The sequence below is a fragment of the Ovis aries genome, chromosome 24, assembly GCF_016772045.2.
Source record: "Ovis aries strain OAR_USU_Benz2616 breed Rambouillet chromosome 24, ARS-UI_Ramb_v3.0, whole genome shotgun sequence".
In the NCBI taxonomy this organism is placed as follows: Eukaryota; Metazoa; Chordata; class Mammalia; order Artiodactyla; family Bovidae; genus Ovis; species Ovis aries.
Genome location: NC_056077.1, coordinates 1074565 through 1092867, shown reverse-complemented (window position 1 = coordinate 1092867; position 18303 = coordinate 1074565). Strand labels below are relative to the sequence as shown.

Below are 18303 nucleotides of genomic sequence, written 5' to 3'. Positions count from 1 at the left end.
TGGGTGTTCAGTGGGGTCGGCTGGCATTTACAGACTTCTACGCAAAATGACCTGGCCCAGGACACAGGAAGGCAGCTGGGCAGGAGGCTAGGTGCCAGAGTTGGACAGAGCTTCAGCTGTGGGGAGACGAGACTACAGACCAAGTCATGCCCGGCCTGGGACCTGGACACGAGTGCCCCTCCCCCGCTCACTCCCCACAGCCCACAGAGTCAGGGCCTCTCCAAAAGGCAGTTTCTCAACTTTATTAGCCTGGAGCTCCTCCCTGCCAGCCCCACGGGCTGGTCCCCGGGCACAGTGAGCAGGACTGAGGTCAGACAGTTTCAACCCCTGGCCCCCGGCAGCCTGGAACAGCTGGGCCAAAGGGTCAGCAGGGGCAAAAGTCCAAATGCTGGCACTTCAGGTGTGGCCGGCGCCTGGCCAGGCCCAGGGTGAAGCACGGCCTGCCACAGCTGGTGGACAGGGCGCCGTGGTCCTCTCCTGGCAGAGGGTCCAGCGTGGGGCAGGGCCGGGCCCTGCACAAGACAGCCTTCCTTCCAAAGCTATGACTAGGAGCAGTTGGTGATCCTGGCCAGGAACTGCTGTGCCCACCACTCGTCCAGGTCAATTGGCACGAAGTCTGTGGAGAAACAAGGCTGGGCAGTGACACACCTTCCCGGTGGACCAGTGTGTGTCCCCCTCCAGCTGGCCACAAGCCCCTCACCCAGATCCCAACTGTAGCAGATGCTGGGAAGAGTGGATCAGGCTCCATTCCTCACCCCACCCCCTTGGGGCTAGAACCTGGCTGAGCCAGGTCAGGGGTGGGGGTGGGGGGCACTCCTTAGGGGTGGGGGAGGGCTCACTCTGCAGCCGGGGGTTGGGGGTCCTCTCCACGTACTGCACAGGCCTCGGCCCGCTCTCACCGGCCGGGCCACCACCCAGCTGCTGCTCCACTTGCTGCCAGGCTGTGGGGAGAGGATGGTCAGACTGAGCCAGGCCCCTGGCACCCTCCCACCCTAGTGGCTAGTCTGGACCCCTGCCCGGAGCTGGGAACAGGAACGGGCAGCCTGCTGGACGGTCACAGGACAGACGGGCCCAGAGCCCAGGTACGTCCCAGCCCTCCAGGGACTTCAAGTTCAGGTTACAGTGGGAAGGGGACCAGTGGCCTGGGCCACTCCCTCAGGCCTCAGCGCTACCTTCTGACACAAATCGGACGTTCTCCTCGTGGGCCAATGTGTAGGGCTCCTGGGTTCCCTCGAGGGACGGGGACATGGCAGGCGGCCGGCGGCCATTCACCCGATTGAACACGAGCCTCGGCCCTGGACTGTGGGAAGGCGAGGAGACGCTCAGCCACATTCCCAGGCCAGGTGCTACCTGGCAGAGCTCCCGGAACAGTCGCAGGCCACCCCGCCCCACAAGCCAGGCCCACTCCAGGCACTTCCCTGAACCGCAGGGCAGCTGTGGGCTGCAGCTGGTGGCCAAGGCCTTTCTCCTGCAGGCCTGCATCCCCAACAGCTCAGCTCACACCTCACCTGGCCCTGAGGCAGGTCTAAGTCCGCAGAGGGGCTCCGTGTCCCCAGATCTCCGCAGAGCCCCATGCTCAAGGCACACAGACGGCCCCCCCATGGGTCTCTCAGGAACCTCCACTGCCACCTGCCTCCCCCCTCCCCACTGACGGGCCAGGCCTCCAGCAGCCCAGGTTCTGACCTGAGTAAACAGGTTTTTCGGCCCAACCCCACCCCTAGGCACAGTTCTTGGTCACTTTCTCCCCCACAGAAGCCTCTTCATCTCAAGACACCCCAGGATGGAAGGAAGGACCCTAATGAGAGCAGGTGGACTTTGCCCTTCGCAGCTGCCCCGGCCCCAGAGACAGCTCCTGGTCTGGCTAGACAGTGCCAAGTGCTGAGTGGGCCATCCTGAGTGGGGAGGGTGACCGTGGCCCTGGTCCACCCCTGCAGCTTCCAGGCAAGGACAGTGCTCTTGCCCACAGGGCAGGACTGCTGAGTGAGGAGATGGCCCTGGGTGCTGGAGCCTGGCCTGGTGGGCGTTCAATGTCCAAGTGGCCACTGGGCCCACCCCGGCCAGCCGGGCCCAGGGCATGGATGGGCTGCCCTGGCCGGAGGCAGCTGGCCCAGCCCTGCACACGTGAAGCCCGGGACAGGGCCGCGGAGGGAGCGGGGCCCACACCTACAGCAGGAGGTGGGAGCCGGGAGTCCTGGGCTGCACGTGCCACTCCGCCAGGCACTCGCGGTCCCGCCGGCCTGCTCGCCATCCTGGGCTCAGGTGCCCCACCGCCGCGCGGGGTTCCTCCTCAGTTGAGAGGGGCACTAAAATAAAGAGGAGCATCCTGAGGGGCACCAGTCCCGCCAGCTCCAGGCTGGCAGGTCAGGTGGCCACAGAGAACGTGGAGGGGCAGGGCTGCTCCCAGGCTTGAGTGATACCAACCAGAGGATGTGGATGTCTGTCCTCAAGTGGGACAGCCCCTCGCCTGCCTGCTAACCTTACCCTTGCAAGGCCAGAAACTCTAGGAAAACTTGGAGACTGAGCATCCAAGAAGGACAAAAAGAATTGCAGTCAAAGACTACGAAGTGCCAAGTACTTAGAGGGTGCTTTCCCTGGTGGCTCAGTGGTAAAGAATCCGCCTGTAACGCAGGAGACCCAGGTTTAATCCCTGGGTCAGGAAGATCCCCTGGAGAAGTAAATGGCAACCCACTCCAGTATCCTTGCTAGGAGAGTCCAGTCCATGGGGCTGCAAGAGTCAGACACCACTTAGTGACTCGACCACCAGAGGGCGGCCTGGCTGGGGCTGAGAAGGGGCTCAGGCTGGCACCTGCCTGCCCCCTGCTGGCAGTTACGTAAGGCGGCTCTGTGGGCCCTCTGGAGGAAAGGGCACTGCTCCCCTGTGCGCCTATGTTCGGGTCCGGTGCCAACCCCATCTCCACCCTCGTGCCAGCGCCCAGGGACACGGTCCACTGGCAGGCCCTGCCCACGGCAGCAGCAGCAGCTGTGGACTCCCTGCTCAGGGCCAGCCAACTAGGGCCTCCTCTGCATCCCCTTCACTGTCCTCCAACGTAGGCCACCCACCCATTTTCAGCCAAGGCTCAAGAAAGAAGTGACCTGTGCAGGGTCACACGTGGTGAGTGGGCGGCAGCCTCAGAACTGTGCGCCTGCCAGCCCGAAGCCCACAAGGCAGCGCAGCTCCCAAGCCTCCTCCCCCATCAGCCTGCCTCCCCTGCACCATCAGCTGGTCACACGGTCCCCTTTGCTCTTTTCCCCTGACAGCAGGTCTTACTCTCTCTGGCTCAGAGGGAGAGACCTCATCAGAGGCCCAGACTCACACAGCCTGTTCACCACCATGGGCAGCGCCCAGACCCAAGCCCAGTCAGGGGCAGACGCTTAGGGCACCCGCGGTGCACCAGGCACAGAGCACCCCAGTGGCTGACTCCTTCCCTGGCAAGCCTGGCTGAGGGAGGGTGGACCGGAAGTCTGGGTGGAATGATTTTGGTGGGTCCCCCTCGCCAGAAGTTTCAGGAGCAAGGCTGGGGGTCCCAGTGTGGGAGACCTGTAGGTGCTCTGGCCTCCCAGTGGGGGCTCGCCCCTAAGGCTGGGAGGGGAGTGGCTCAGGGAAGGGGTGACTTCAGAGGGAAGGGGGGATGGCACAACCAGCACAGGCTGCCCCCCTGCCAGGCAGGGCTGCGGAGCCAGGGCGAGCACCAGCACCCCCGACCGGGACCTGGCTGGCTGCGGCCCCTGGTCTCTTCCATCTCTCTCAGCATTCGGACCCTGCACAGACCGCATGCTTCCTCCCCCACTCCCCAGCAAAGGTGCCTGGAGAAAGCACAAGCTTCTCCAGGTGAGAGTGGGAGCTTCCTGCCTGGGTGACCAGGCAGGGGCTGACACACCCCTGCCTTGTTTCCCTCCCCCCGCCCCCCACCCCGGGGGAGGTGGGGGAGGGCGGCTGAGGACCAGGGCTGAGGTCACAAGGCAGGGTCACAGCGCAGTGGGCCCTGGGACGCGCCCCCCTCCCCATGGCCGCATGCACCCCTCTCCCCGGAGGCGCTTGTGGTCCTCACAGGACCAGCCTCAGAGTGTCAACGTGCTGTGCTCCCAGCAGGAGGCCTAGAAGGGTCTCACAGGCTGCCCCCACCTGTGGTATCTCAGGCTGGCACTGAGGGGGAGGGCAGGTTGAGGGCGCGCAGCAACACAGCCCCCAGCTCTTCCCAACCCAGAGGCCGTCTGTCCTCAACTAGAGAAGAAATCCCAAAGCCTGTTAGTGCTGCCCCCGCCCACCCACAGCACGCAGGAGCCTCAGGCCTCCGTGGCCTGGACCAAGCCCTGGGCCCTGAGCCTGCAGAGAATAAGTAAGACCAGAGCACAGACTCGAGCCAAAAAGTTACAGGTTCAGTCCCGGAGATGGAAGCGCTGACCACCTGGGCACAGTGACTTGGAGGCCACAGTGGTTGAACTGAGGCTCCCAGCAAAACTGCTGGTCAGGAAAAGCACCGGTTGGGGCTCGGGGAGAAGGCGGAGGAGAGCGGCGGCCTGGCAGCGCCCGAGGGAACCACGTGCACCTCTCCCCCGCTGCTCGGCCAGCACGGGGCTGGCAGCCTCCGGCGGCGGCCGCTCCCGCCCTCCGGGGCGAGTCCCCAGCAGTTCCTCTCAAAGCGTGGCCTCCGCCGCCCAAGGTCGGTCCGGGCACCTGACTCAGCCGCCTGGAGCCCCTAAGATCCAGGAGGGGGTCGGCTTCCTCCCGAATCTGGGTGCGTGGGGCCCCAGGACTCCGAGGAGTGTCACGCACCCCCGGCCCGGTTCCTTCCGACCAAGCCAGGTGCCAGGTGAGGCGGAAGCGCGGAGTCGCGGTCGCGAGCCGCAGGCGGGCCGGGTCGGCGGGCTCCGCCCCCTCCGCGCCCGCCAGGAGCATGTGGCCCGGGCTCCGCTAACCTTTCCCCAAGGTCACCCTCGCGGCCCCGCGAAGGCCGGCGGGGGAGGGGAGGGCCGTGCGTCTCACCTCGACAGAGGCCAGGGGCCTGGCGGCTGTGCCCGCGGGTGCTGCGGGGTCGGCGCGGAATGCCGGCATTTCAGGAGCTCGCCGAGCCTGCTCTCCACCTGCTGCTGCGTGGGACCTGCGGGCACCGGGAGCGCGCATCAGCCGCCGCCGCCGCGCCGGGGGCGGGCAGCGTGTGCGGACCCCCGCCCGTCCCCTCCCTGCCTTGCCCGCCCCCGCGCGCACCTGTGCGCCGCTGCGCGACCAGCTTGCTGGGTCCCTTGGTGATGGTGTACATTGTGCGGAGGGCCCGCAGCGCGCCCGCGCCCTCCGCGCCCTCCCCGCCCGCCGGCCCGCGGCCAGACCTCGCGCCCTCCGCCCGGCTGGCACTCGGCTGGTGCCGAGGGCGCGGCCCCTTTAACAGGCGGCCGGCGCCGCGGGGAGGGGGCGGGCCCGCCGCACACCCCCGGACCTTAAAGGGCCCGCGCCGAGGCTCAAGGCAGGGGTGGTGCTCCAGCCTTGGGGAAACTGGCGGGACCCCCCGGCGAGGTCTGAGGGCGGAGTTTAAGCAAGTTTCTCAGGGCCCGGGCCGCCGTCCGCCACTGGAGGAGGCTCTGGGGGCCACGGGCACCCAGACGTGGCGAGGCTCTGGCTCAGGCCCTCGTGGGGTCGGCGGTGGTGTCCCAGGAGCCGAGGAGTTGACAGGTGCTGGGAGTGATCTGTGTGGACTCTGGAAGCAAGGGTGTCCCCACGCAGCGCAGGTCGGAGACCCTCCGCCAAGGTGCTTGGGCCGGCCTGGGCCAGTGCTGCGGTTCACTCACACGCGACTGAGGGGGGTCAAAGAGAACAGCGGTTCGGCCCCCGGGTTTGGGCAGAGACATGACGCCCTGGGAATCTCCCTTTCATCCTAGGGAACAGGAGCAGGGTACCAGGGTACCGTCTGCCACGTGTGCGCCTAAAGACCCCAGGAAGGGGGAGGGAGGCCCCTTACCAACGCAGGAGCACCCTGGGGGGTGCAGAAGGCAGGTGAAGGAGCCCAGCTTGTCTGTCATCCCGCGTGGGCAAAAGAGCACTTACTCCTCCACCTGCCCCAGGCACTGGGGTCAGGAGGCAAGACCTATTGCAGTGGTGTGCCTCAGGAGGAACCAGACCTGCCTGCAGGAGAGGTCTGGGGGCTGGGCCCTCGCCTGCCCACTGCTCCTTCCCTAGGGTGAGGTGGAGCTGCCCCCCTCCCACAAGGCCTGTGACCTGAGAGGGGAGAGCATGCCCAGGGGGCCAGGGCATCAGCACACGCCCCACCACGCCCCCGGCCATGCTGGGCCCCGCTTCCCACCCCTGACCCGTCCCCGCCCCTCCCCCACCTGCTGCGCCAAGGCCAGCGTGGTCCTGCCCTGTGTCATCTTTGCTGGCGGCCCTGGTCTCTTCAGTGGCCTCGAGCACAACGCTAACTCACACTAGGGAGACTTTGAAGGGTGAGGGGCCTGGGGGTGGGGAGGGTCTCTTCCAGAAGGCACATGCTTTGGGCAGGAGGAGCCAGGCCCTGGGCTGACACAGAGCTGAGGGCACCTCCTCTCATGGGTACCCCTCAGGGCAGCGTGGAGAGGACCCTGTTGGGCAGGCAGGCTTGGCCTTGATGGTGGGCAAGGCTGCTAGACCCTAATGTCCCAGCCCTGACCCTGGCCCTTGTCTGAGGTCAAAGGTTGGGTCCAGAGCCCTCGGACAGATTCCAGGAGAAAGCCACAGAAGAGGAATTGTCCTGCCAGGTGAGAGGGGAGGGGGTGCAGGATAGGCTGGGGGTGGGGGAGGGGGGTGGGTGAAGGAACCCAGAGGGCCCCCAAAGACACTGAACCGGGGCAGCAGGCAGCCAGGGGGAAGAAGGCCAGCTTGTAGGGAGCAGGCAGCAAAGCCCTGACACCTGTGTGCAGGAGGGCAGGGCCTATCTCCCCACCTCCACCGCCACCCAGGGGCCTTCCCAGACTCCCTGCTGCCAGAACTTAGCCTGAGCACCTGACCCACCCTGACTTGTGGACAGAGCCAGGAGGCATGGGGAGGGCCCGGCCTGAGCTCGGAGAGTCAAGGTCTAGTTGGTCTGCCACCAAGAGCTCAAGTCGGTTCTCTAGTTGGGGTAGGAAGCCTGGCCAGTCTGGCCTTGCCTGGACTACACTGTCCATGACAGTGAGCAACCTGCTAAGCCCCCCGAGACAGCGTCTTGCAGTCGGCAAACATTCCCTATTGTCAGAGAGGCTGGGAACCCAGCCCAGAGTCAGTCACGGGCAGCTGAACAGGAGGCAGGAGCCTCACCCAGCAGCCAGCCACAAGCCCAGAAATGCCTGGAGCCTCACAGAGAACATGGGCGTCATAGCAAGCAGGGACCTTTACCTTACTGACTCCAGTTAACCCTAATGAAGACTTTAGGGTGTTTCTCTTCTTTGCTGTTGTTCAGTCACTAAGTCGTGTCTGACTCTTTGCAACCCCAAGGACTGTAGCCCACCAGGCTCCTCTGTCCCTGGGATTCTCCAGGCAAGAATACTGGAGTGGGATGCCATCCCCTCCTCCAGGGGTTCTTCCCAACCTAGAGATAAAACCCATGTCTCCTGCATTGGCAGGTAGATTCTTTACTGCTGAGCTACTGGGGAAGCCCTTCTCTTGTGTGTGTGTGTTAGTTGCTCAGTCATGTCCAACTCTTTGTAACCCCATGGACTATAGCCTGCCAGGCCCCTCTGTCCATGAAATTCTCCAGGCAAGAATATTGCAGTGGGTTGCTAGTTCCTGCTCCAGACTTTCTCTTCTAAAAGGCTCTAAATATGATACTGAAATTTCATATTACGGGAGAAAGTTTAAGTTTTCAGCCCTCCTCAGTCATTTTGCAGATCTGAAGTTCATGCCCTCACCAACCCAGACTGGAAAATGGGCTTCTGCCAACAAAGCGTGGTCAGTGGCCCCAGGAAAGGCTCTGGCAGGATGCTCCCGTACCTGCCACCAAGTGTCCAGGGACTGCCCATCCCTTTTTGTTTGTTTGTTTGTTTGTTTGGCTGCAGCTTGTGGGATCTTAGTTTCTTGATCGGAGTTTGAGCCCCGGTCCTGGGAGAGACAGCACTGAGTCCTAACCACTGGACAGCCGGGGAATTCCCAGGGCTTGCCCATTCCCACACCCAAGTACAGTGAGTTGAACAGTGGCCCCTCAAAGAAACACCACCTGGAACCTCAGAAAATGACCTTGTTTAGAATAATGGTCTTTGCAGATATAATTAAAGCAAGGGATTTGAGATAAGGTCATCCTAGATTAGAGAGGGCCCTAAAATCCAGTGAAGCCTGTCCTTGGGAAAGGAGAGGGTCGTTTCCTCCCACTGTGTGAAAATTGTATAAATCCTATTATGTTGAATTGGTTCATAGTGCTTTTCAGGTCTGCTCTATCCTTCTACTTGTCTATTCATCCTATTAATTTTTAAAATTCTATTAATTTCTAAGAGTTTGATAGTGAAACTCCAACTGAAAATCTTACTTTATCTACTTAAGAAAATAATTGTCATATATAGTGGAACTTTATGTAACTTTATATTTTCTAAGTATCCTGTAAATGTGTTATCATACTTTCATAACTTAAAAAAGAAAAAAAATTAAACATAAAAAGGAGAGGGATATTAGGACACAAAGAGACCCAGAGGAAAGATGGCAGGGAGGTGGCCACAAGCCCAGGAGCGCCTGGAGCCACAGATGAGCAGGGAGCTGTGCTGACGAAAGAGCTTCCGGTGGGCTGTTGGGGAGCCGACATCTTTATTCTGGACTTCTGGCCTGCAGAACTGTGAGAAAGGAAACTGTTGTTTGGAGCCACCACACTTTGGAGTAATTTGTCACTGTAGCTCTGGAAAATCAATATACTGAGGGAATCAGTAGTGGGCAAGCACCCTGGGTATGCACTGCAGGGCTCGGGAGGGAGCTCAGCAGGTGGCAGGCGCCTGGGCCTGGACCCCAAGAAGGAAGCTGGATGCCACTGTTGGCTCTGGACATCACGAGGCGGCAGGAGTAGCCAAAAGGGCCCTTCCGGCTCCAACAGTAACCCTCAGGACACAACCTCAGGAGGTAGCACTGAGCGCAGGCCCAGGTGTGGGACGCTTCCAGGGGTCCCATGTTCAGCAGCTCCTGGCGGGCTTCAGAGTCTTACATGTGGGACTTTATGGAAAGTGTGTGCCCACACACACTCACACAGTCCCAGGTGCTCCCACGCATGCATTCACACACGCATGTGCGCGCATAACTGCCGCGAAGCCCACTGCTCTGCTCTGCCCCAGGCTCTGAGCCTGCTGAGTGTGGAGGAAGGGCAGGTGTCAGTCACACAGAATCCAGCCCAGAAGAATGAACGGCAGGCAGAGAGCAACTTGAGGTCAAGGTCTGTTAAATGGAAGACCTTGCTGGGCTTGTGGGCAGCACCTACAACATGAAGGCTCCCTCCCTCCTACAGGACGCACCTCTGACACAAAGAGTGTGGGCTTTTCTTACTAACCAATCCTCTAGTTCTCTTTGGACCCCAACTGGGTATCCTACAATCTAAGTGTATTCTAACTCCACCCACCCATTGTCCACACAGATCCACAGGCTCAAGGCTCAGTCCTACAACACAACAGGCAAGAATACTGGAGTGGGTTGCCATCCCCTTTTCCAGGGGATCTTCCTGACCCAGGGATCAAATCAGTGTCTCCTGCAGCTCCTGCATTACAGGTGGATTTGTGACTGACCAGCTGTAAATCGGGGTCCTGTAGCTTGCCAGAATGACTCACAGAACTCAGGGGAGCATTTTGCTTACCTTACTGGGTTGCCACAAAGGACACAACTTGGGAACAGATGCAGGAGATGCCCAGGGAAGGTGTGGGAAGTGGTGCAGCGCCCCACACTCTCCCCGGGAGCCACCCTCCCAGCCCTCCACGTTCACTAGCTGGAAGCTCCCTGACCCCCTCCATTTGGGATTTGAGTGGAGGTCCATCACATTGGTAGGACTGGTTAATAATGGAGATTAGCTGCGTCTCCAGCCCCTTATCCCAGGAGGTCAGAGGTCAGGAGTGGGGCTGGTTTCCCCTGGCAACCGGCCCCTCCCATCCCCCCTCTCCTGACTTGTCACCTGTCTGGTGTGAGCCCAGGTGAGATTGAAAGGGGCTTGTTATGCATAACAGATACTCCTCTCACTCCTTCCTTCAGGAAATCCCAGGGTTTTAAGAGTTCTATTCAGAAATCAGGATGCAGACCAAATATACATTTCCTTTTTCTTTTTTTGTAAGTTTCTTTGGCTGCTCTGTGTCTGGGTGTTTGCTGCCGCACAGGGGATCTCTGATTTTCATTGCAGCATGCAGGCTCTTTAGTTGTGGCATGTGAGATCAAGTTCACTGACCAGGGATGATGGCTCAGCGGTAAAGAATCTGCCTCCTGTGTGCAGGAGACGGGTTCAGTCCCTGGGTTAGGAAGATCCCCTGGAGGAGAGCATGGTAATCCACTCCACTCCAGTATTCTTGCCTGGAGAATCCCATGGACAGAGAAGCCTGGCCAGGCTACAGTCCATGGGGTCGCAAAGAGTTGACTCGGCGACTAACACTTTCTTTCCCATTGGGAGTGAGGCGTCTCAGCCACTGGACTACCGAAGACATCCCTCTATTGTTTATTGTATGAGAGCAGCGCAGGGCAGCCCAGGGACGCCAGGGAGCTTTGTGCCTCTTGAGTGGGCGAGGAGGCTGAGGGGCCTGGGTGGAGAGGCCCCAGCTGGCCACTGACCACAGGTGGGGGCAGAGATTCACATTGAGGGACACCTCTTGTCCACCTGTAGACGCAGAAAATACCCAACAAACCAGGTGCGCGTGCGTTGCTCAGTTGTGTCGCCTCCCCCACTGTTCGTGGAATTTTCCAGTCAAGAATCCCGGAGTGGGTTGCCATTTCCTGGGTTGCCATTTCCTACTCCAGGGGATCTATCCCAACTTAGGGATTGACCCCATGTCTCTTGCGTCTCTTGCATCTCTTGCATCGACAATGCTGATTCTTTACCACTGGCACCACCTCGGAAGCCCCAGCAAACCAGGACTTGAGGCAAAAGTGAGTCAGGTAACGAGAGCTTATGAAATGAGAAAGTCGGCTAAGAAAAAAGTGTCGTAACGCTGAATGCTAAAGGGGCTGTCTGGAGGCAGGCCCACTGAGTGCAACTTTCCTAGGGGCCTTGTATTCACACTGGCCAACTCTACACCACCTCTTGTCCCTAAGAGGCAAGGCTGTCCTCCCCGTCTGACGGCATTCTACTGTGTAGTCTCTGGTCCCACTCTGCATGCCCCCAGAGAGCAACCCCAGACTAAAGCCCGGTCAGCGCCATTCGCAGAGCTTCTTGTCAGAGCGACCCTGGGTGTGTGAGGGGCGCAGGGAGCGTCTCGCGCAAGAAAAAAATCTCCCAGCAAAGGAGCTAAGCTAGACCTGAGTGTTGAGCGCCGCCTCACGCCTGCTAAGAAACAACCAGGGAAGAGCGGTCGAACACACAAACCGGCCCCCGACGAGACTCAGAGGTCACCGACCCCTCAACACCCGTGAACCCTGGGTTTGCCCTGCTTATCGCAGGGCCACAGAGACGCGCTGAGCAGTACAGGCCTGTCTCTGCAGGCGGCCCGCCTCTCCCGGGGCCGCGCCCCGCCCACCGCAGGGAGCTCCGCCCCGCCGCCCCCGCCCACCGCAGGGAGCTCCGCCCCGCCGCCCCCGCCCACCGCAGGGAGCTCCGCCCCGCCGCCCCCGCCCACCACAAGGAGCTCCGCCCCGCCGCCCCCGCCCAGCTCAGACGAGAGCCCAGTCGCAACCCGGAGGCCTTCCCATGGCCCGGTACCCATAATTTCCGGAATGCCGCGGTTGCTATGGTTTCCCCAGCGTCAGTTCGAATCCAGTCGGCAGAAACCGTGTCCCTCATCGCCGCTCCTTCCCCTGGAGTGCTGGGTGCCCGAGAGACTCGGCGGGACCCCCGCCTTCCCGCCCCCCGCCCCCCGCCCCTCACGTCCAGTGCTCCCAGCCCTGCTGCTCGCGTCGCAGCGACGCCTGCGCTCTGACGACTTCGCCCGGGGCTGGGCGGCGGGGCTTGCGTCACAATCTCCTAAGTCTCGCGGACACCGAAGCTGCCAGCCGCGCCGCTGGTGTAGTGGTATCATGCAAGATTCCCATTCTTGCGACCCGGGTTCGATTCCCGGGCGGCGCAGGTTACAATATATACATTTTTTCCCTCTCAGCCCCCTAAAACCCCTGAAGGATTTAATTAAAAAAAAAAAAAAGCCAGACAAGGGGAAGGAATCCATTCCAGTGCGACAAGAATGAGACAATTTAGAAGTAACAAGCACTATGAAAAAGTGCTAGGACAGCCACGGGCACCGGGTGCTGAGCCAATGGACGCCTGTAAACTAACGACCCAAGCTTGCCTCCAGGGACTGCGGTGCCTTTAAGGCGCGGCGCGTGTCCTCCTGGGGATTGTAGTCGGTGGAGGGGAAAGGCCAATTGCAACGCGGCCAGGCCACAGGCCCTGGCCCCTCGCAGTGCCTGACTACCACTCCCGACGGGCCCCGCGGCTCCGGACTACCACTCCCGAAGGGCCCCGCGGTGCTTGACTACCGCCCGCGACGCTCTGGCTGTGCCAAATTCGCGAAGGCGCTCTCCGCGGGGGATTGGGAAGATGCTGGTTGCGGAGGCCGCCGAGCGGAACAAGGAGCCCATCCTGCAGGTGTTGCGGCAGTACGTGGACTCAGCCCAGCGCGGCGTCCGAGTGCTGGAAGTGGCCTCGGGCTCGGGCCAGCACACAGCCCACTTCGCGCGAGCCTTCCCCTATGCGGAGTGGCAGCCGTCCGACGTGGACCAGCGCTGCCTGGACAGGTGCGGCGGGAAGGTGGGACCCTGCGGGTGAAAGTGGGCCCCGTCCCGCTGCCCTGGACCCCTTCGCTATTGTGGTTCCTCTAAGCCTCCCCCAAGCAGGATTGCAGGGGTTCAGAAAAGGCTGCACAGGCCACCCCCACCACGGGCTGTCCTCCCGCAGCATCTTGGCCACCACTCAGGCCCACGGGCTGCCCAACGTGAAGGCCCCGATGTATCTGGACGTGACCTGGAATTGGAAGCAGTGGGGCGGGATCTTGCCGCAGTCGCTGGACCTGCTGCTCTGCATCAACATGAGCCACATCAGCCCCCTGAGTTGCACCGAGGTCTGTGGGAGCACGGGCGAGCCACCCAGGGGCCACCCACCAGCGCCATGTGGCACTCTTTCCTGTGCTGGGAGGGAGCGGAATGCCCGGTCTGCCCTATATCAGCGATGGGGACTCAGGCCGGGGAGGTCCCGGGAAAGCTCCTCACTGCTGTCCTGCCTCCCCCCTCCGCAGGGCCTGTTCAGAGCAGCAGGACACCTGCTCAAACCCAAGGCTGTGCTCATCACCTATGGGGTGAGTGCTCCTGCCTGAGATGGGCCTCCCCAGGCAGGCGGCCTTGGCTGTCCTGGCCTTTCTGGACTGCCTTCTCGCCTTGGTATTTTTAGTTGCCTTTCCCTCCAGCTTCCTATCAGCACTGAAGCACACCCAAGCCCTCTGCTCTCCAGCACTCCCCCGTCACTTGCCCTTGCTCAGCACTGTCCTCCACTGTCCCCTGTCTGAGGGTCATCGAGGAGTGGGTCCTTTCCAGTCTGTGGGTGCCATCCTGCAAGTGTGCGCAGTGCTTGGCTGCAGACAGCTGAGCCTGTGGACAGTAGGCAGAATCGTGTCTCCCGTCTCCACAGCCCTATGCCGTCAATGGGAAGATTTCTCCCCAAAGTAATGTGGATTTTGACCTGATTCTCAGATGCAGGTCAGAACTGGGTGGGTAGGGGGCTTGGCTGGGGGGGCAGGTGGGTTGAGTGACCCCCAGGCCACAACCCCACCTCTTCCCCTCATGTAGGAACCCTGAATGGGGGCTGCGGGACACCTCCCTTCTCAAGGACCTGGGCCAGGCCAGTGGCCTACTCCTGGAGAGGATGGTAGGTAGAGAGGGCTGTGGTCGAGGGCAGCCTCCCTGGGGACCAGGAGCAGCTTCTCCAGCCCAAGCATCTCCCCTAGGTGGACATGCCAGCCAACAACAAGTGCCTAATTTTCCGGAAACAGTAACTCCCTCTTCCGCGATGCCTGTGTCCCTGGACAAAGCCCCTGCCGCCCTGGGCCAGACTGTGGGGCGTGGCCCACCCCAGACTGGGGATTCTTGACCAGTGGCCAACAGGGCTGCTGAGAACCTGAGAATAAAGTCTTTCCTGCTGCCCCACTGCTGGTATCTCCCATGTCATCTCCTGGGACCACCCCTGCAGAGTGCCTGTGGGCAGTCTCTGTCTCTGAGGTTCCATACTGGGCACAGGAGGGGTCTGGCCTGTGGGTCAGGACTCGCAGGCATCCTGGACTCTGCTGCTCCCCTCGGCAGTGAGGGGATGGAGGGAGAAAGGCCCCAGGAATGCCGAGGCAGGACCAAGCTGACTGCCTGGTCCTCTTGACGGGTGGGAGGTGGCACCCACCTCCCAGGCTGGTCCTCACCGGTGCTCCCTCCTCATCTCAGAGCGGAGCCACGTGCGCATGCGAGGGCCAGGCCCCCAGCACCCACAGGCTGTGAGGTCCAGAACTTTTATTCAGGCAGAGGGGTGGGAGTGTGGGGAGGGGTGGGAGTGTGGGGAGGGTGGGCATGGCGGGGAGCTGGGGCTGTGGATTGGCGGGCAGGCTAGTCCTGGAAGCGGTTGAGCAGTTCACAGGCTTTCCTCTCCAGCAGCTCAGAGATCTTCTTGACGCGCTTCTCGCTGGCGGCGCGCACGTAGCTGCCCGCATCCAGCATGGCCACGCCATCGCGCACCTCGCCCATGATGACCAGCGGGCCGTCGCCGGCCGTCACATTGGGGCAGGGGCAGGCTCGGTCCACACCGATCAGCGTCACCTCCAGGTACTTGGTGCCCAGGAGCCTGAGGCCCATCTTGTCGTCCTTGAGCACTTCATCCAGCGCCACGCGCGCAATGCCGCCGCCGCCTGCCTCGGGCTCCTCCAGCAGCTCAGTGAGCCGCCCCACGATGGCGAAGTCGCTGCGGCACAGGCTGAGCGCCAGCTTGCTGCGGAGCCGGCAGGCCTGGCAGGGCGGCGTGCGCGGCACCGGGCAGGCGTGCTCACAGCTCTCGCGGCTCTCGAAGTTGTTGCCGTTGCCCTCGCAGCCGCTGTACTCGAAGGGGTGGCAGTGCTGCAGCAGCGGGCTGTAGGCCCAGCGCGGCTCCCAGCCCTGGCAGGGGCCCTGCACAGCCGGCAGCGCACAGGCGTCCCCGGGGTCACGGGCGCACGCCTGCTGGCATGCCTCATAGGTCTCGAAGCCCTGGGCGCTCCCAGCACAGCTGCCCACAGGGAACGTCATGCAGCTGCGCCGCTGTGGGTCAAAGTGCCAGAGGACCCGGCCAGATGGGGGGCCAACACAGGTCTGCGAGCTGGGCAGGCACTGGGCCGGGGCGGTGGCGGCCTCGTGGGCCCCAGCCCTGGCCGAATCCCGCTGGACCACGGAGAGCGGGAAGTCGGCCCGAAGCAGGCCAGCAGCATTGCGCGCCGTGCACGTGTAGAGCCCAGCGTCCTCGGGCCGGGCGTTGTAAAGCACCAGCTGCCCGATGCTGGTGACCACCACGTTGCCGTACATCTGGTCTGGCCGCATGATCAGGTTCTCCGGCTGGTCACTCTGCTTCTCCCAGGTCACAGCAGGGGGCGGGCGGCCGCTGACGTCGCAGTGGAGGCTGGCTGTACCCCCCACATACACTGCCTGCGGGGAGGGGCTGCTGTAGAGGGCGGGTGGCACTGGGGCATCCCCGGGCGTGGGGCGGGCGGTGGTCTCGGGGGGCCTGGGGCTGCTGGGTGGCCAGCTGAGGACATGCTTGCAGGGCACGACGCGCAGGCGCAGGCCGCGCAGGCAGGCCTCAGCATCCATGTAGCAGCGGTTGTAGTAGGTGAGGCCATCCGAGGCGCAGGTGAAGCTGGGCTCCTTCTCGCAGCGGTCCCGGCAGCGGCACACTGGCTGCCCATCCCAGATGTCGCAGTCAGAGCCCTGCTGTGCACACACGAAGCCCTCGCACGAGGCCGCCAGCCTGGGTGCAGCCGGGCCGCCGTCAGGGAAGCGGGCGGCCACACAGCTTTGCAGCCCACACACGTTGGTACAGCACTTCTCGGTGGCCGCACAGTCCTGGGGGGTGGGGGGCACAGCTCAGCGGGCACCTGGATGCTCCCTCCTGCCCAGCCCCAGCATGCCCAGCTTGGGCGGGGAAAGCCTGCTGCCCCTCCTTGCGTCAGTGTCCCCTCTGGAGCCGAGCAGGTTGGCTTTCCACCTGGTGGTGAACCACAACTGCCAGCAGCCCCTCACAGATCACCTTGCTGAACCTAAGCCCCCAGTCCCTTGGCCCCCAAAGCAGGTGGTTGTTAGTCCCATCGTACAGATGAGGACACGAAGGCCGGGGGAGGATGTACGACGTTCTTAAGGCCACAGCAGTGCCTCGGGGTCAGGCTGCAAGGACAGCACATCCAGATGTCCCTGGCCTCTGCCTGGCTGGCCCCGAGAACGGATAGTTTCAGGGTGGGGCTGGGCAGGTCTGGGGACTGAGAAGTGAAAGGCGCTCAGTCATGTACGACTCTTTGCGACCCCATGGACTATACCGTCCATGAATTTCTCCAGGCCTCAATGCTGCAGTTGGTAGCCATTCCCTTCTCCAGGGGATCTTCCCAACTCAGGGAATCGAACCCAGGTCTCCCACTTTGCAGGTGGACTCTACCAGCTGAGCCACTAGGGAAGCCCATTCAATCTTCAGACACATGAAGGCAGCATCTGGGGGTGTCTGTCCCCAGGGTCCCTCACACGGAGCACAGTGCGGAGTGGGGGAGCCCCAAGAGAAAATGATCTCCAGGGTCAAGGGTGGCTGGGTCCTCTGCCGTGCAGGCAAGGCCTGGGTCAGGGGTGAGATCTGGGCTCCTCCGGCGCCGACCAACCAGACCCCCAAGACACCCTGGGCCCTCCAGGAGCTGGTCTCCCCCACAGCCGGGCTGGGGGGGCACTGCCTGTGCTCACCTGATCTCCGACGCACTCTCGCTCACAGGTGCTTTGCGCGTCCACCCACAGGTTGGGGCTGAGCTGGTTGGGGCACACCCCCGGGTGGCCCCCAGGGCCTGGCGGCAGGCTGGCCCCTGCAGTCAGCCCAGCCAGGAGCAACAGCGGCAGGAGTGGCCTCAGGGCCGGCATGAGGACCGCGGGACCACAGGGTGGGGGGGGGTGGCCAGTAACCCCTCCGCAGACCCTGCCGAGCCCCACACCCTGCAGGCATCCACCCTCCCAGACCTGTGATCCACGCCCCTGCTGTCTGCCCTGGGCTCCCCTGTGCCCCAAGGCTGGAGCCCACAGCGGACACTGGCCTCGGACCGGGTAGAGCAGAGTCTGTGCATGTGGCACCGGCCCCTCCCCCGCCTGGCCCCTCTGGTCAGCTCAGGGCAGGGGGCGGGGAGACAAGGCTGGCTGGGGAGGGGCTGGCGCCCAGGAGCACAGAGACACTGGCCACGAGGGTCACCGAGGGGCGGAGAAGGGCAGCTCTGGACAGAGAGGGGAGGGGGGACTGCTGTAACTGGAGCCCCTCCTCCCTCCAGGCCCTGGATTCAGGGATGGAAGGGCCCTGGGATCAAAGCTGCCCTGCAGGAGGGGGCAGGGCTGGCCAGCCCCTTCCCCAGAGCAGGCTGCCCCCTGGGAGTCACTGTCCGTGCAGGGCTGCGGGGGCTCTGCATCCAGCCCAGCCAGTCACCGTGGGGTTCTGCTCCCCTCCCAGGGGAGCCTCTTCCCCTGTTCCTTCCCACAGGCACAACCCGATGGCAGGTCTTAGGGTCAAATCTACATGCTTTCTGCTGGAGAGAGGCATTCTCAGCACAAAGGTACCTGGTGGGCGGGGCCGCCTGGGCTTGCTCTGGTGACCAGTGGTTGGTGGGAGGAGGAAGCTGATTCAGGGCAGAACTCTGCATTTAGGCCCCCACCCCCTACCCAGGCGCCTGACCCCTGGTCCAGGGCTTTCCTCAACTGGCTAACGGTGGGAGTCTGCAAAGGGGGGGTCTTAGAGCCGTGGTCACATGAGACATGGACACCAGATAGGCTGTTTCCTTGGACTGATTTGAGTCTCAGTGGTCGTGTGTGGCCCTACGTGGGGCCATGCGGTACTAGGAGAGACCAAGGGCATCTAGGAACACCCTGAGGAGAGTCCCAGGAGAGCTTAAGAACAGCCAGGACCCAAAGGCATTGGCCTGTCCCCCCCAGGCCCGACAGGGAGCCCTGCTCTCGGCAGGTGGGAAGCCCCTCGTGGG

The 18303-nt window shown here is 62.6% G+C and overlaps 3 protein-coding genes and 1 non-coding gene across 10 annotated transcripts; 2 read left to right on the top strand and 2 right to left on the bottom strand.

Moving 5' to 3' along the window:
• Positions 1-227: 227 nt before the first annotated feature.
• On the bottom strand, positions 228-12016 carry MCRIP2 (MAPK regulated corepressor interacting protein 2). Of its 5 annotated transcripts, XM_060406295.1 has the most exons (8): positions 11802-12016; positions 6322-8760; positions 5207-5787; positions 4985-5099; positions 2168-2323; positions 1173-1300; positions 840-941; positions 228-616 (listed from the first exon to the last, which is right to left on the bottom strand). In XM_060406295.1, exons 3-8 carry the CDS (start codon positions 5256-5258, stop codon positions 546-548), a joined length of 624 nt encoding a protein of 207 aa, XP_060262278.1. In that variant the 5' UTR covers positions 5259-5787; positions 6322-8760; positions 11802-12016; the 3' UTR covers positions 228-545. The 5 variants fall into 5 exon arrangements, with proteins under 5 accessions (XP_060262278.1, XP_042095806.1, XP_060262279.1 ...); XM_042239872.2 differs by having other exon boundaries at positions 6322-12016; XM_060406296.1 differs by lacking the exon at positions 6322-8760.
• Positions 12017-12093: 77 nt separating this feature from the next.
• On the top strand, positions 12094-12164 carry TRNAG-CCC (transfer RNA glycine (anticodon CCC)). The gene has a single exon. It is a non-coding gene; the product is annotated as a tRNA-Gly (tRNA).
• A 431-nt stretch (positions 12165-12595) lies between these two features.
• METTL26 (methyltransferase like 26) lies at positions 12596-14230 on the top strand. 3 transcript variants are annotated; one of them, XM_015103984.3, is made up of 6 exons: positions 12596-12829; positions 12990-13152; positions 13327-13386; positions 13716-13783; positions 13874-13952; positions 14032-14230. In XM_015103984.3, the coding sequence occupies exons 1-6, from the start codon at positions 12633-12635 to the stop codon at positions 14077-14079; spliced, it is 615 nt and encodes a 204-aa protein (XP_014959470.2). In that variant the 5' UTR covers positions 12596-12632; the 3' UTR covers positions 14080-14230. The 3 variants fall into 3 exon arrangements, with proteins under 3 accessions (XP_014959470.2, XP_060262276.1, XP_042095807.1); XM_060406293.1 differs by having other exon boundaries at positions 13874-14230; XM_042239873.1 differs by lacking the exons at positions 12990-13152; positions 13716-13783.
• Positions 14231-14392: 162 nt separating this feature from the next.
• WFIKKN1 (WAP, follistatin/kazal, immunoglobulin, kunitz and netrin domain containing 1) lies at positions 14393-17401 on the bottom strand. The gene is made up of 2 exons (XM_027961373.3): positions 17033-17401; positions 14393-16156 (listed from the first exon to the last, which is right to left on the bottom strand). Exons 1-2 carry the CDS (start codon positions 17201-17203, stop codon positions 14675-14677), a joined length of 1653 nt encoding a protein of 550 aa, XP_027817174.1. The 5' UTR covers positions 17204-17401; the 3' UTR covers positions 14393-14674.
• Between the last annotated feature and the right edge of the window lie 902 nt (positions 17402-18303).